The 17,153-nt window shown below is 43.0% G+C and overlaps 1 protein-coding gene across 4 annotated transcripts in view; it reads left to right on the top strand.

Moving 5' to 3' along the window:
- FGGY (FGGY carbohydrate kinase domain containing) overlaps positions 1–16,887 on the top strand; it is a 191,948-nt gene extending 175,061 nt beyond the window's left edge. For 2 of the 4 annotated variants that reach the window (XM_073357532.1, XM_073357530.1), the window contains 3 exons: positions 4,402–4,487; positions 15,325–15,386; positions 16,744–16,861. In XM_073357532.1, coding sequence (XP_073213633.1) covers positions 4,402–4,487; positions 15,325–15,386; positions 16,744–16,775 — 180 coding nt within the window. In that variant the 3' untranslated portion in view covers positions 16,776–16,861. Of the gene's footprint in view, positions 1–4,401; positions 4,488–15,324; positions 15,387–16,743 lie in introns of all 4 variants that reach the window. The other 2 variants (XM_073357533.1, XM_073357531.1) reach the window with 1 other exon arrangement.
- Positions 16,888–17,153: the final 266 nt, after the last annotated feature.

The raw sequence follows: 17,153 nt of genomic DNA, 5'->3' as shown, positions 1-17,153 counted from the left end.
GTGGCGTGTAGCTACGTGTGTAGTGCTTGTACGCTACTCACTCTCATAAGTGTAGGCAAGGCACTTCTATACATCCAGCATAAATCCACTGCGAGCCATGAGGTTATTCTGAATTTACTCCAGAAAAACAGGGCAGGATTTTGCCATTGAGAAGATATATGCTACCTGGGGGACTTGGGGCATTAGAGCTCTCGGGATCTGTTCCCGGCTCTACTACTGACTCTCTTCGTGGCTTTGAGTAGTCATTCAACTGCTCTATTCCTCACCCAACTCATTTGTAAAACAGATCTAACAATTAAAGGCAATTAAATGAAAGGGGCTATGTAATTGTACGGTATTATTTATTACATTTGTCTGGTGAAGTCAGGGGCAATAAGCTGAACTCACAGGCAGTCTGGTTATGCATATTTGGAAAATCAACAGTCTCAGTTTTCCAACATGTGAAAACAAGCAAATTTTAAAACTGTATACAATCTACTGTGCATGCTGATTTTGATTCCATTATAAGCAGCTCTGAAAGATGGCTCACATACATCAACAGTGCAAGCATGGCTCAGATGTTTATGCATATTTTAATGTTTATATTTACAACATTTTTAAACACTTCAGAATGTATTTACAGTGAAATGGACTACAGTGTAATAGTGAAATATTTGCACAATATGCAGTGTCCCTGTTGATTAGGGGAGAGTATAGAGACATCAAACCTTAGCTTTAAAGCAGAGTGTCCAGCTGATGGCTGCACTGGCCATTCCCCAGAACTCCAAAGGCCATGCCTAAGCCAAGATTTTCAAACTTGGGTACCTAAGATTAGGCACCTAAAGCCACATTTAGGCACTAAAATAAGAGGCCTCATTTTTCCAAAGTGCTGAGCACTCAGAATTCCATTGGACATCATTGAGAAGTGACCTCTGAAAATCAGATCAGAACCTCCCACTGACTACAATGGGTCCAGTATTTGGCACAGTCAGAACAACCAGCACTGCTGCAGCAGTTATACCTAGAAGCACTGAGCCTTTTGGGTTCGTATCTGAAGCTGTTTTATGACATCCCAGCAACTAGATGAAAGAACCATAAAACGTACAGCTGGATGACCAGAATGCCTTGTTCTCACTGTATCCTTCCTCTTGCATGTCTGGGTTGTATTTGTGTTTAAATTAAATTACTAGACTGTCGAAGGGCCTGCATTCCTTCTACTCCTGTAAAAAGAAACGACTGACAATTTTCACGTTCACATGCCCCTAGTAGTTCCAGTTGTAGGGTGTGTGTGTGTCTGGAGGGGGAAGAAGGGGCGGTTCTACCATGTTTTTGACATACAAGGGAAAAGATTGAACAGCTTAGTTGCAATAATTATTAATCTAACCAAATTTTTATATAAATCTGCTCAAAATAACGCAAAGACCAAGAAAAAAGAACAAAGTTAGAATAAGAGGAACATATTTTTGGAAAAATTATCAAGCAGGAAAGCTTTCCTCAAAGAGGGCTGTGTAAATTTCCCTCCCGCATTCCAATCTTGGCAGAGCCTCAGAAATATCTTTGAATTAAAGCTAGCTATTTTTTTAGATTCACTGCATTAAACAATTTCTACAGTACAAAATAGCTGCTAATGGGAAATCGAAACAAATCTGGGATTTAGAGCCAGTGCAGTATTTGTTCAATTGACTAGTCTTATAAAAAAAGTATTAATCCTGAAATGACAAATAAGCATTAAGGAGGAGATTGAAAACTGTAAATATGTTAGTACTTGAAGTGCTAAGCATTGACATACCTTTGGCACCTGTTAGACTCATTTTGAGTAACACTCGCTTTGGACTGCTGTAAGCAATATGGATTTTTACACCAATCTCTGCTTATATCTCAGCAAGATGATGATGTTCATTTTCAATCATTTCTAAAGGTGAATTCCATACAGAGGAGAACTATGATCCTGCTATCATCTACACATATGTTTATCTTTACTCCCATGAGCAGTTCTTTTGGTTTCAATGGTCCATTAACATATATGGTTAAGTACGTGTGCAAGTCTTTGCAGGATTGGGGCCTGAATTACACTGTTTATCCACAGACCAGGAACAACATACTCAGCTGCAGTGTAATTCCCCTCTTAGAATCAGTTGAAGTTTAAGGCAGGATCTGTTTTTTCTTCAGTCGCTCTAGCTTTGTGCCTGATGCTGTATTTGTGCTGACTCTCACTGAGCATCAAATCTCCCTACAAGGAATTAATTCCCTTAATACCAAAGTGAGGTGAGTGTTTTAATTCCCCTTTTACACAAGGGGAAACCGAGGCACAGACAGCTGAAATGATTTATCCAGGGCCACAAAGGGTGTAACTAGCACAGGCAGGATTAGAACTCAGGAGTTGGTGTCACCTACTCCCATCCTTAGTTCACTAGAACTGCTCTATGAAGAGTTTTATATGCCTGACTTGTGATTTGACAGAACAGGGTTAAAATGCCTTACTAGATTCATCCGATGAAGTGAGCTGTAGCTCACGAAAGTTTATGCTCAAATAAATTGGTTAGTCTCTAAGGTGCCACAAGTACTCCTTTTCTTTTTACTAGATTGAAAGAATGGAATAGGCTTCAGCCCATAAGTAATACTCTAGCTGCCAGCATGGAGACCAGGCTAATTATGTGCCCTTAGCAAAACAGGAAGTGGCTGGGACAGTAAAGGACCCTATAAAAAGAGGAAAGGAGAGTAGCCTGGATTTTCAGTGAAGGAAATTACCTCTATGGACAGATCTGGGGGTTGGGGAGAGATAGGAAATGGTTCACCTCTGCCCAGCGTTAAGGGAACAACTTCAAAAAATACAAACCCAGCCCGAATTGAAGGGTCCTGCCTACTGATCTTCCTTCTGCAGGGTTTAAACTTTAAAGATAACCCCTGAGCCAGGATGGTGCTATATTAGATCTCAGCCGCAAACCAGCCAAATCCTGCAACCACTTGATGACTCACTTACACGCTAACTGCACTTTTAATTCTGACGTGTATGTTTTCAGACAGAACTGTGTATTGTTTTGGACACAGTCCGTTACAAAATCTGCTCTTTCTCTCTTTACCAAATTAAAACTAATGCGCTCTCAGGGCATATCTACACCCACGGCTGGCCCGGCTAGACTGACTCAGACTCATGGTGCTCAGGCTGGAGGGGTTATAAAATTTCAGTGTAAACATTTGGGCTCAGGCTGGAGCCTGGGTCTGAGACCCTACAAGCAGGGGGAGGCTCCCACAGCCACACTTCAGCCTGAGCCCAAATATCTACACTGCAGTTTTATAGCTCTGCAACCCGAGCCCTGTGAGTCTTAGTCAGCTGACCCAGGCCCACACTACGGTCAGCTGTTTTATTGCAATATAGACATACCCTTAAAGGTCTCGTTAGGAAGGAGATACCTCATACCTTTTAAAATTCTGACGGGCAAAACCATGCGGCACGTTTAAGTTTGCTAGTAAGACAGGTTATGTAATATTACCAAAATCAAAGACTCTTTTGTGGCTCTAGGACAGGTGGAGATTAATAGTCATCAGTTTTGTTTCATATATAAGAAAATGTCAAGCCTGATTGACAGCTAAGGTAAAGGGCATGGGAGGTTTTGACATTTTTTGAGAAGGATGGCTAGCTTCTTCCAAATATGATCCAAAAAGTTGACTTGCCACATTCTTTTTCTGCAGCATGAAAGACTATTGAAATACAAAAAGACACTGTAAGCTACACAGAGGTTTTAATAACAGAGAGAGCTATATTTCCCTTTGGCAGGCTCTCTCTAAGAGATACAAGCCAGCATTTATAATAGTCAGGGGAGCAGAACTGGACACGTTCACATCTTGAAAGAGCAGTAGACCATAAGGAGTTTCCTTAAATTTTATTCTCATTTCAGAATGGCTGGATTCAGTTCGACAATCTTTGGAATGTGCATGATGTATTCTCCTTACCCCAGCAGCACCTGCAAAGCTCCTCGTGCTGCATTTCTGAATACAAGCCGAGCCTTTCCCCATGTAAATAACATAAACGGGTCAGCATGGCGGGCTGCCCTGTGAGCAAGGGGGAACTTGTCCAATAGACAATCAGGGTGAGCAAAGATGAAAGGGAAGCAGATCAGTGACATGCAGAAACAGAGAGACAACAGCCTTGTCACAGCCCAAAGGCACATCACAAACCTGCAGCCTTCCAGATTCCGAGGAGCCCTTGTCAGTGAGAGGAAGGAGGTGGCAAGAGAATTAACAGTAGGAATAAGGGTGTATCCCACTGAGGAGCACCTGCTTCCTTAGTAGAAAAGCCTGAGAAGGAGGTCAGAAGAGGCTCTACATAACTCTGACTGTGTCATACTTGCTCCCCTTTGCACCACCAGCTTTGAGGTGCTTTGTGGCTGCATCTCCCTTAAGCATTATGTGCTTTTTTCCCAGACTCCCCCACTGCAGTGGAATCTCCTTCCTGCGGTGGTCCACTTGGCTATGACAATGTCCTCCCTCCTGAAGACCCAGATCTTCCAGTAAGTCTACAAGAAACTAACAAATTGTGACGTAGCTGGTGCAGGGACATAAGGGGATGCCCCCGACACCTCTGCTCCATCTGCCCACTTTACATAGCAACACAGGAGGGAGAACAGGCTCCACGAAGCCACTATGGTCCCTTCCTGGGCAAGTGGGTGGTGCACACACCCAGCCTTTGCTTCAACCTAACCCTCCAGCAACACAGCTGTGCTAGTGCATCACAGCAAACACGGTGCCCGGTACAGACCTAGTGTAGTGTCTACTCCTTCCCTGTAGCAGCAGGGAGACCAGAAGGGAGATTGCAACTGCAAGGCACAGTCTCCCTCCCAGACTGCTTCAGAGGCAGCACATCAGTATTCTGCCCCCTACTGCAGGCGGATCATTAAGTCCCAATCTCGCCTTCAGTTATTGGTTTAATTACTGAGTGAGCTACCTATTTATGTCAAGGGAGGGAGTGGCATGCCAGCAGGGAGCGTTGTAACGACACTCAGATGAGATGGGCTGGAGAAGACAGTCTCTCCCTTGCACTTGCGGGATGAGTCCCCAAGTTAGCAAAGCATTTAAGTTTGTGCTTATGTCAATGGGGCTACCCATGAGCTTAAATGTAAGGTTAGATGGTATGCTCTTTTTTTTTCTGTGTTTGGAAAGAACCTAGCACATTTTGGGCCCAATGCAGTCTAACTAATAACACTAACAGTCAAAGCAAGATAGTCTGTGAAACAGGCGTATGCTGAATATAGTTGTATTAGATATTTGGATAATTACAAATAATGAATAAACTTGTCAAAAATCAAAATCTATTTGACCCTAGTTTGTGAACAGGCACAAGGGCTCCATTCACTGGCTTATTTGGTCACGAGGCATAGAGCAGCCTTTCTCCAAAGGACATGCTGTAGCAGTTTTGCATGGTGTCAAAGAGGCAGTGTTACTCTGTGTGGAAGAGGTCAGTGTGCTCTCTGGCTACTTATTTGTCACCTTGGTCAACATGAATCACAATGTTCTGGTCTCTGTACTTACCTTTAAAAGGACAGGATTCTCTGTTGCCTCCATCAGAGTGCATTTGGGCAGCAGTATCACCCTTCCATCTGCCAGCTGAAGCTTCATCAGTCATTCAGCAGTCAAAAGGTTTCTAAAATATCTTACTTGTGTATGTTCCTCATTTTGAGAATAGGCTCCATCTGGGAACCAGAATTCAGTGTTTACAGAAGTGGGGGAGTACTCCTTCTATCCCCAAAGAACTGTCTTTATCGTGATTATAACATCAGCAAGAAAATTGAGTGAGCTACAGACCTGGGTGGTTGACTTCCTTCTGCTGCGCTTCACAAGGATAAGATAGTCCTGCATCCCAGGTCTAAGTTCCAAACTAACTGATTTTCCAGACTATAACTCTTCGGGGTTCTACCTCTAGCACCCTCAAAAAGCAGCGCACTTCACCTGATGACGCTATGCTAGCTAAAGTTGATATTAAGTGAGCTTTGACTTTTTTCATTTACAAAGATGTCGGTAGGATTGCCACACAGAGATCTGTTGATACTTTCATGCAGGCCTACTCTCTCAGTTTTGACCTCTCACTCTTATCCTTATTTATAATAACAGAAGACATTTTAAAAGCCTCTAGTTTTTATATGAGCAACTATCCAGCTTACTTCCCTTAATACAACCCAGTCTGTATAGATGGTGATCTTGTTCCTTGGATACTCTCACGTGCTTTCTGGCATTTCTCAAGCAACTGTAACTAGAAAAGAAAAAATCACAAATCAAAACTTACAACTGGGATTTCACACATTAACCTCCATGTAGCCGCTGGAGTATAGTGAAGAATGTACTTGAAATGGGAGGAGGTAAAGTCAAGTCCACTGAGCTGGTGTTGGAAAGATGTGAATGAATAATTGGTTGCATTTACACAGAGAACTAGGAACTATTGAGAATGTGACAGTTTTCTTAATGCAATAATGGTGAAGCAAAGTGGCTTCAGAAATTGTTCTCGTGACTAAATCCCAGCTGGATACCCCAGGACCGTGGTTGGAAGACACTGTGTGGGGATTGAGTTAAGGGAGGCATGTCTATAGATTGGCTAGAGCCAAAAAATGTTATAAGAGTAAACGAACATATGGAATGAATTGACCAAACCCTGTCCTGCTCATAAAGCACATACAGATGCAAAAATAAAATTAAAAACTACAGTTGCCAGGTGGCAAATAAAAGTTTGAACTAAAGGTGAGGAAAGCTGTATGCGCAGCATGAACATGACAAGAAATCAATTGAATAAACCTGCATCCTGCACCTTCCCTGCAGTGGCAAAATACTGTATCAAATCCATAGCCACGTGAGGTGGTGCCAATTTCTTAATCTCTTTCTCCCACCCCATATTCTGTCTTCCCCAGAAGATGCCTGCTGCTCTCTCCTTAGCTTCGTTCCTCCTATATATACAAAATGTTAGTCTAGAATCCAGAGGTCCCAATCCGACACACCTGCTCCACAGGGCCTACCTTTTTTGGGTGAGAGAAGCCCAGAGATTAAGTGAATTGACCAAGGTCACACAACTGGTTAGTGGCAGAGCCTGGACTAGCACTTGGTTGCTTGACTTCGAGGCTGGTGCCCTTGCCATTCGACTATATTGCCAAACAACACAAGACATTCAAGTCTGGGACACGTTCGCATATATTCCTCTGCGGTTTTGGTTAAATACAGTATTCTTCACTTTCTCCCCTAAAATATTCCGGTAGTGCTGTTGTGTGCTGTTACATAGCTGCTTTGTTCCACCCCAGAAGCAGCTACATTTCAGCGGTGGGTGACACAATTACTCCATACGCATGTGTATATGGATAGCTATACACACTCATGCCAGGGCAAGGACTGCTGAACCCTAGCGTAGGGGTAAGGACTGCTGATGCACTGCTCACAGACAACTGAGTCACTGCACCCAATGCCAACAATCCTTGAAACTGAAACAAGAGCTTGACTGTTGGGCTGCTCCCACTGCCTGTGTAAACTGAAACCACCCCTAAACGGTCAAACTGGCATCTGACCTGCTGTGGGCATGGTGAGGTGCCAGCTATAAAGCTCCCACAAAGCCAGCTGCTTAATGATTTCTTAGTCACAGGCAACTTAAGGGGTCACAGAAATGCACAGAGTTGAATCAACAAGAAAACAACCTAAAATTAGTAACAGTGTGGCCAGTACTTAGACCCTAACGTATTTCCCAGCTGATAGATGATGTGACAATGAGTGTCGACCCTCAATCCCATTCTAAATTTGACCTCCTGAATAAGTGATTAACATCAGAGCCTGCACGAAATCAGACAGCTGCACTGCCATGGCTGCTCCTCTTCTGGCTTTGTCCATCTACTCGCCCCGTCTGGGGAAAGAGCAGGTTCCTTGGGAGGCTGCGCAACGGTGGGTAGGTCGCATTGGTGCTAGTCATTGAGTCAGGGGGTAGCGAAGTGCTTAGGAAGAGGAGTTGATTAGTACGATGGCCATTTCTGCATTTGCCTTTGCTGCTACCCGGTACCATTTGTACATCTGTTCTTGCCTCTTCTTGTTTAGGGTGAAATTCACCCACGTATAGTGTAATATTTATTTGTATTATTGTAATGCTTTGAGGCTCCAGCTAAGATCGAGGCCTCATTGGGCCAGGCCTGGTACAAACACATAGGGAGAGACAGTCCCTGCCCTGAAGAGTTTACAGGCTAAGTGTACGTCTACACCACAATTAAAAATCCACGGCTGGCCCATGCCAGCTGACTCAGGCTTGTGGTTGCTCAGGATATGGGCCCAGGCGCCGACTTTCCAATATGCTGAGGGGTGCTCAACCCCCAGCTCTGCCCCAGGCCCCACCCCCATTCCACTCCTTTCCCCAAGGCCCCACCCCCCACCTCTTCCCGCCCCTGCTCCACCCCCACTCCACCTCTTCCTACCCAGTTCTGCCCCTCTCCCCCTAGCGTGCCATGTCCTCACTCCTCCCTCCCAGCCTCCTGCATGCCACAAAACAGCTGATTGCGGCAGGCGGGAGATACTGATCCGCGGGCCTGCTGGTGGGCGGGAGCTACCGGGGGGTGGGAGGAAGCTGATAAGGGGGCTACCGATGGGTGCCCTGGAGCACCCATGGAATTGGTATCTATGGATATGGGGCCATTTAGTTGCAGTGTAGACATTCCATCTTGGGTTGCAGCCTGAGCTCTGGGACCCTCCCACCCTGCAGGTTACTAGAGCTTGGGCTCCAGCCCAAGCCCAAATATCTGCACCACAACTAAAGCCCCTTAGCCCGAGTCAGCTGGCAAGGGCCAACCGCAGGTTTTTAATTGCAGTGTAGACATACACTAGACTAGTGATTCTCAATCAGGGGTACACATACCCCTGGAGGTATGCAGAAGGCTTCCAAGGGGTACATCAACTGATCTAGATATTTGGCTAGTTTTACAACAGGCTACATAAAAAGCACCAGTGAAGTCAGTACAAACTAAAATTCTATACAGATAATGGCTTGCTTATACTGCTCTGAATACTACACAAGGAAATGTAAGTACACTGTTTATATTCCAGTTGATTTATTTTATAATTATAAGGTAAAAATGAGAAAGTCAGCAATTTTTCAGTAAGAGCGTGTTGTTACACTTTGATGTCTGATTTGTAAGCAAGTAGTTTTTAAGTGAGGTAAAACTTGGGGGTACGCAAGACAAATCAGACTCCTGAAAGGGGTACAGTCGTCTGGAAAGGTTGAGAGCCACTGCCCTAGACAAGACAAACGAGGGTTAGGGGGAAAGAAAAGGTTCTGTGCCCCGGCTGTCTATTTTACAGATGGGCAACTAAGGCACAGAAAGATTAAATTACATACCGAAGGTCACACAAGCAGTCCATGGCAGTTCTCATGTATCCCAGTCCAGTGTCTTAAGCACAAAACCATCCTTCCTTGGTATGGCAGGCCCATATGAGGTCTATGAACCAGGCCCCACTTAACTCCTAATATCACCCTTCCCAAGCAAACTTGGTTGGTTTTTTTAATGGTATAATACTTTTTGGCTCATGTTTCCTTCTTTCCTAACAGCTGAGAAAATCTTTTACTCCTCTATCTAACCTATTATATGGCCCCCATCACCACAGTGTGTCACAATCTTTAATTGATGTATGCAGCGTTGTTGTAGCTGTGTCGGTCCCGGACTTCACTTTGAATGGTCCCTTAGAATATATGCTAACTACTTGTACCAAAGTATCTGTTCGACCTCGTATTTAGCTATGACACCCTGAATACCTTTCCCAGACCTGAAGAAGAGCTGTGTGCAGCTCGAAAGCTTGTCTTTCTCACCAACAGAAGTTGGTCCAATAAGAGATATTACCTCACCCACCTTGTCTCACAGTTTTCAATGCATTTCTCCTCCCAATATCCCTCTGAGGTAAGGAAGTGCTATTGTCCACATTGGGGGTTGGGGAACCAAGGCACAAAGAGGCTAAGTGACTTGCCCAAGTTCACACAGGAAATCTGTGGCAGAGCAGAGACATGAAAAGTCTCTGAAGGCTAGTTCCTTAACCACTTAACTACCCATCCTTTAGATCTATTCCCCTATCTACCCATTGCCTCCTCTGACTCTTACTTGCAAGCACACACGTTCACAACCAAAGATTCCTGAGGTCTTAGGGTTACAAACACACAATAGAACAAGGGGACTGTGTGAAAATTTCCAGCTTTCCACTAAACCAATAAAAAGCCAAATTTCACACTTTGGTCTTAAGTTTGAAATTTTGGTGTAGCTCTAATATTTATACACAACATGATTTGAAACTTGGCTTGCTACAATCCAAATGCCACAGGGAATTGAGTTCTGGACTTTAGGCTTTATATACTCTGCAAGATCTGCCCCTATAACCCAAACAACTTTGAGAAAAAAGGAGACTAGCGCTGATATAGTGGACAGTCCATCACATACTTTCTTTATGTAGTCATATGCCACCAGGAAGCAATGCTCGGATAAGGAAGTGTTACATAAATAAGTTTATTTGAGTCCTATAAGCACAGATAATACAGTCTGGATCACTAATCTGTCAAACAAACTGATCCCTAAACAAAAGCAGGTTGCTTAGAATTCTTACAAGGACAATTTTAAAGTAGTTCCTAACCATCAGCATTACAAAATTACTCTTTCCCCTCAATAAATGTTTCTTCAGGGAGTGTGTGCAGAGACTATGGTGCAGGTTTATTACAAACAACAGGAAGTATTTATTCACACAATGCACAGGCAACCTGTGGAACTCATTGCTGTGGCATGCTGTGAAGGCCAAAATTATAACTGAGTTAAAAAAAGAGCTAGATAAGTTCATGGAGGATAGGTCCACCAATGGCTGTTAGCCAACATAGTCACAGATGCCGACATAGTCACAGATGCAACCCCATTCTCGAGGTGACCCTAAACCTCCAATTGCCAGAAGACAGGGGTGGGTACCTCAAACTGCTCTGTTCTGTAGACTCTCCCTGAAGCTCTGGTACAGGCCACTGTTGGAGACCCATTGTGGCTGTGTTCGTATGACTCTCCGGCTCAACAATTAGGGCACTCCCCTGGGAGACCCATGTTCCAGTCCCTGCTCTGATGTATCCCCACATCCTGGCTGAGTGCTCTAAACACTGGACTGTAGGGTGTAAGGGGGCCGACCCACCACTCTTGCTTTATGTGGAGTCTGATCTGATAGGTATACTCTTAGGTCAACCCTGAGAACACCTAACAGATCTGGTCCAGCAGGCAAGAGAGGCAGGGGAAATCCACCTTTGTGGATCCTGCTGGTGCTTAGACTTTGAGAAGGTTGGCAGCATCAGGACTTAGGTGGCCTTGTGCATGCCCAGTAGCAGAAACGTAGGGGACTTTACTAGTGAAAAGTTAGACGCCATGGGAATTTAGGTGCCTACCAGGTGAGGCAGCAGCTGAGCAAGCATTTTAAATTTTGGACTTAGGCATTTAAAGTGGCAGTTAAATCCCTCTGTGGATCTAGCCCATAGTGCCTAAGGGTATGTCTACACTCCAGCAAAAGTCCCGTGGCTGACCTGAGTTAGCTGGTCCAAACCAGTAGGTCTTTTATCGCAGTCTAGATGTAACCTAAGTCAGCTTTGAAAATTTAGACTTAGGCTCCTCACTCACTTAGGTGTTTTTCAAAATGTTACCCAGCGTGTATAGAGCCTTGCTGAGTTACATCCTATTACATCTTAGATTTGAAAAGATTTTTTTTTTCGCTTTCCTTCCATTTTTAAATGGGCAGAGGTTGGAATTTGCTTCATGTTTTATCTATTATATTAAAATAGTGTTTTCTCTGGAAATTGGTGTTATGGGACCAATGGACAATTCTGCTCCACCTGTAGGTTTTCAAGTCCTTGGCCAGGTTCAAAATAAGCAGTTTGAATAATATATGCCCTTGTTTGTGTAAATCACTTCTACAAATGGTTTATCATTTAGATACTTCAGTGATGGATAATTTGGAAGAAGGCTGGTTTCATGCACCCAGCAAACCTCACATTGACATTATGGGGTGATCTGCTGTGTATTGAGGGCAGTATGTAGTCCTAAATGTATAACTCTGCTGATGGACCATGCTTAGAGAAGAAATTCAGCTCAATCATTAGTCACTACAGAATGAGTTTGCTCTAGAAATAGTATTGCTAGATACACTTTTAGACCGCTGAATACAAATGGGCATTACTGGTATTATTCAACACAACACTGTAGATCATAGAATATCAGGGTTGGAAGGGACCTCAGGAGACCATCTAGTCCAACCCCCTGCTCAAAGCAGGACCAATCCCCAATTTTTGCCCCAGATCCCTAAATGGCCCCCTCAAGGATTGAACTCACAACCCTGTGTTTAGCAGGCCAATGCTCAAACCACTGAGCTATCCCTCCCCCAAGGGGAACTTGTTTTCCCCTTCCCCTCATCAGGACAGGGAAACTTGTCTTCCTACCCAGCAGCCTCCTTGTGCATCCTGTACTCTGAGGATGAGCTCCCAGAGTTTGGGATCTTTGAGCTAGATGACTTCTTCTTGAAGTGGAACTTCTCCCAGGGTCATGGGTGCCCCCTCTGAAATGTTGGGCCCTAGGTGGCAGCTGTCTAGTCAGTGCCTAAAACTACCTGTTTTTGGAATAACAGTTCTCTGTGAGAACTGTAGTTCCGTGTCCTCCTGTGAAACATTACTGGAGTTTAGAGAATTGTGTTCACTAGCCCTGTTTATCTCCTATCCACATACAGAAGTGGGTATTCCCATTCTGCTACATTTCTCATTGGTAAGCAGGGTGTTTACTGGCTTGTATCTGTCTCAGCTTTGACACTATAACAAAAGGTTAGTAATCATGAATGCATTCTTTTATTTATGCACCACAGTGCCTCTATTTTTTTCTGCAAAAACCCTTCACTTGCCTCTTGCCCAGCCTTTAGAAATAATGATCAAATGTGAACTTTCATGGTTTATTTATAGTGTAGCTTTTATGGAAAGAAAGAAATGATTAAAAAGCAATTTTACAAAATATTTTGTTTTAAGAGAGAATTCATTGTGTTTAAATCACTGTATTCATTGTACAGTCTAGACTGGCAAACAAAGAAGTTATATCATCATTCAAATTAAGAACGCACAATTCTTGGTGACTGGCATTATGGATTTGGATGTAAACCTCAAATAAACTATTTCTGAACAGCAGTACTATGAATTTACTATATTTAAGGCTGTGTTGGAGACAGGATACTGGACTAGATTGACCATTTAATTAATTCAGTAGGGCAATTCTAATCTTCCTTTGTTTCTGTTTTCATTATAAATTCATATTTTCAGTGTTTTTTTTTTCTTTTTTTCTTTTTTTCCAAAATTGCTGAATTACATCTCTTCTGGGAGTAAAGTTTTTTGTCAAATTAACAATGGCCAAGCTGACTTTAAACAAAAAAATCATTGAAATACAAAAAGAGAGAGAGAAAAAGAAATTATAGTAAGTAATCACTTGGGATATTTTGAGCACCCTAAAATGGGTAAATTGTTATTTGAAAATTGCTGACCCATTTTTAACTCTCTTTGCTATGTTGTCACAATGACCATGATCAGTTCACGCTATATATAAATCTCTAACAGACCTAAATATTGGTTAATGTGACTCTGATGTATTTAAAAATACAAAAGTATTTGCCCGATAGACTCAAAAGATAGCTTGGGTGCCAGCTTCCTTTGTGTTTTTCAAAACATAAGAAATGTATTGTCAGGGTGGGTGAATCAGTTCAGAAAACTAAACTGCAGCCAGAGCCTGTTTTCAGGTTTCTTCAATAAGGACTCCATCCTGCTCTCTGACTCCCATTATAATCGTACCCTCCCCACCCAAGCCCAAAGGGATCATACAGCCACACGCTCCATTTAAAGCTACTTATGCTCAGAAAGCAGCAGAGATGCCCATAGGTGCTGGAACTGGTGGTGCTCCCGCACCCCCTGGCTTGAAGTGGTTTCCATTATATGCCGGGTTTACAGTTTAATTCAATGGCTCTCAGCACCCCCCCTATACAAATTGTTCCAGCCCCTTTGGAGAAGCTTCCAGCGCTCCTCAGGCTGAAACTGGCATATTTAAAAATAGGGGAAGTCATGGGAAGGGAAGAGGGAAACTCAATTCTGAGGAAAAAGGGAGACCTCAAACTTTGGAGAAGGATTGTAACTTTAGGGTGTTTATCCCAATCTGTCTGAGATTTGCACATTAGTATGAGTTACTTTCTCACACAGGGCCCAATCCAGCTCATAGTGAACTCGATGGAAAGACTCCCCCTGACTTCAGTGAGAGCTGGAATGAGCCCATGTTGCCTCAAAGTGTGCGTGGGCTCTTTACAGAGGTGGGAAAACCCATGCCTGCTGCAAAGTGCTTACAGTCTAAAGCTCTATCCTGTGTTGGGATCTGCAAGCATGATCCTGGCGCCAGTGCTGAGTCCCATTTAAAATAGGGTCACACGAAAGGGTGCTCATGTAGGGTCTAGGCCCAAACAAACAACACACAGTAAAGGAAGGTGACAGGCAGTGATGCAGCTCAGTACAAAGTTTAAAAAACCCTGTTAATTCACGATGGTTTCTGTGGATGGGTGGGTGTTCTCTCCAATAAACCAGAAAAGCTCCATAACTAGGTGAATAACAGCTTAAAACTAAAACCCGTCTACATAAATATTTATCGGTAAAGCTTGGATCATTTCCAGAGGAGCAACCCATATTTTTTTAAAATACTGACTGGATTCTTCCATGCATACCCTGACACCTGCAGGGAGTCCTATTGACTGCAGTATGACTGCGCACAAGGATCCCTTTTCAGGAACTCAGGAGTCTCCAAACCTGGCTTTGCTTTGACCTCACCCAGATCAGGATGGAGCTCTGCCTGCTGCCGCTCAGTATGAGAAGATGAGGGCAGCCGTGAGCTACATTGCAGAACTTCACGAGTTACATTTGGCTTCTGGAGCACACTTTGGCCTGCCTCGCTTCAGGGAATTGATACTTCGGAAAAGGGATTAAGAGATCTCTTCTAAAATACCACTTTATTAGAGAAATCAGCTCCCCAGGGATGTGTGTATCATTTCCTCCAGTTACCATAAATAATAGAAGATAGTCCGCTCTTCCCCAGACTCTTAGTAAGAAAAAAGAACCGATTTTTGCCTCATTGAAGAGTCTATAGTACTGTACTTTGTTCGCATGACTACTTTATAATGGGATTGAACATATTTTAAGACATCTGTTCTGTTAACCTGAAACAAAATACATTAATAATGTTCTGATAGGTTTTTTGAAAAACTTTGTTCTTGTCAAAAAGTATTTTAAATTAAAGGAGGCATTTCCAGCTTGTATTTATCTTTTAACAGGAGGCCATGGAGAGAATGGGAAAAATCGGGAAAATCGTGCTACCAAACCACAGGGATAAAAGGTAATCTTGATTTTTAAGTATCCATTTATGAGAGTGAAGCAATCACTTCAACCAAAGTAAATGCCTGTCTGCTTCTAGCCCTGTTTGAGTGCAGTAACATCTGTGTCCCTATTTACATTGTATGTTAGCAGGGAAATGTCACAAACGAAGCGTAAAAAGGCGTGGGGTAAAATTTTCAAAAGTGCCTAAATGATTCAGGAGTCTAGGCCCCATTTTCAGAACTGATGTAGGCTCCTTGAAAATTTTACCCATGATTAACAAACTAGCATTATAATCTCCATATACTACAACCGTCTTGAGGTGAAAGACAAGGACACTCACATTTTGGAGATGCTGAATTAGTTAAGGACCTGCATTATGGTGCTGTATATGTTATACCGGAATAGCTCCATTCCAGCTATGTATTTCTAAGGCATCCCTCACCATAGCATGAAGGCTCTGACCTATTCCATTGAGTAAAAATGCCTAACCCTTAAAACTGTGTTCTGGTTAAATCTGAACCGTGGTAGCAGTAGCCTTAAACTGGACAGCAGATTCTGTAGAGCAGTCGATGAATGTGCAGTAGAAGTGTGTGAGCACCACCTGCTGGCCAATTAGAACATCTACAAATAAATTAATAGACTGTCCCACTTTGGAGCTACTCGGGTCCATGTACTATCCAAAGTTTGATTTTTCATACAGCTTAGCAAGTGAAATAAGTGTATGTCCCTCTGTTGCTGAGGGGAAACGGAAAAGGTTTGTGGTAAAATGCAGCACAGATCAAGATTTTAAGAACAGTCAGAGAGAGCAAAACATTTTTCAGTTAGAGGGAAATTATAAATTATTGTATGTGATGCAGCCACTGCTTTCATTTTCTCCAGGCTTGTAGGGTGAAAATCTTGCTTTCTCTCACCTTCATTGGCAGCTGGGGAACAAGGAGTTACCAGTATCTCTTAGCATGAGACAGCACAAAGAGCAGGGAGGATTTGACTAAATGTAGGGGAGGCATTAGTCATATTTGAAAAGGATTAGGCCCTTGGGGTTAAGTTCTCTCTGTTGGTGGGTGTAAATGGGCAATATGCCATTAAAGTCAATGGACTTGCCTTCTTTTACACCAGCAGAGAATTCTGCATAGGAGAGGGTGGCTGAAAATCAAAGCTAGGTTTAGGGTAAGCAAAAGGTATAATTATAACTTGAAATCACTTGTCTGGGTAAAAAGTCAGCTCTGGCAAAACACAGCACTCTACTGCCAATAAAATTGTCATTTATAACTGAGTCAAAACCACTTCTGGTGCTTCCCTGGCTAGAGTAAACATGCCTATTGTGGGGTGTTTAAATTGCCTCGGAACTTTAAATTTGTTTAATTTTTTTTACACAGATTTTATGACAAGAAGTATGAAGTGTTTTTGAAACTTGTTGAACATCAGAGAGAGTATAAAGCCATCATGCAAGGCATATAACCAACAGTCATATAGTCTGGGATCTACAGGGAGCGCAGATTTCCCAGAGGTTTACAATTAAAAATTCATACGAATTTTGTCTCAGTGTGTCATTCAATTTAAAACAAAAATGTTCTTTCTAATTTTAATTTAAAAATCTAGTACTTTCACTGCATGCTGCTGCACTGAGTAATCTTTCAAGCCACTGCTCGCCTTTGAACTATAGATTGGGGTTCTCAACTTTTTTCTTTCTGAGGCCCCGCTAACATGCTATAAAAACTCCATGGCCCAGCTGGGCCACAACTGTTTTTCTGCATATAAAAGCCAGAGCCAGCATTGAAGGGTACAA

The sequence above is a fragment of the Lepidochelys kempii genome, chromosome 8, assembly GCF_965140265.1.
Source record: "Lepidochelys kempii isolate rLepKem1 chromosome 8, rLepKem1.hap2, whole genome shotgun sequence".
In the NCBI taxonomy this organism is placed as follows: Eukaryota; Metazoa; Chordata; order Testudines; family Cheloniidae; genus Lepidochelys; species Lepidochelys kempii.
This window is presented reverse-complemented; position numbering and strand designations above follow the sequence as displayed.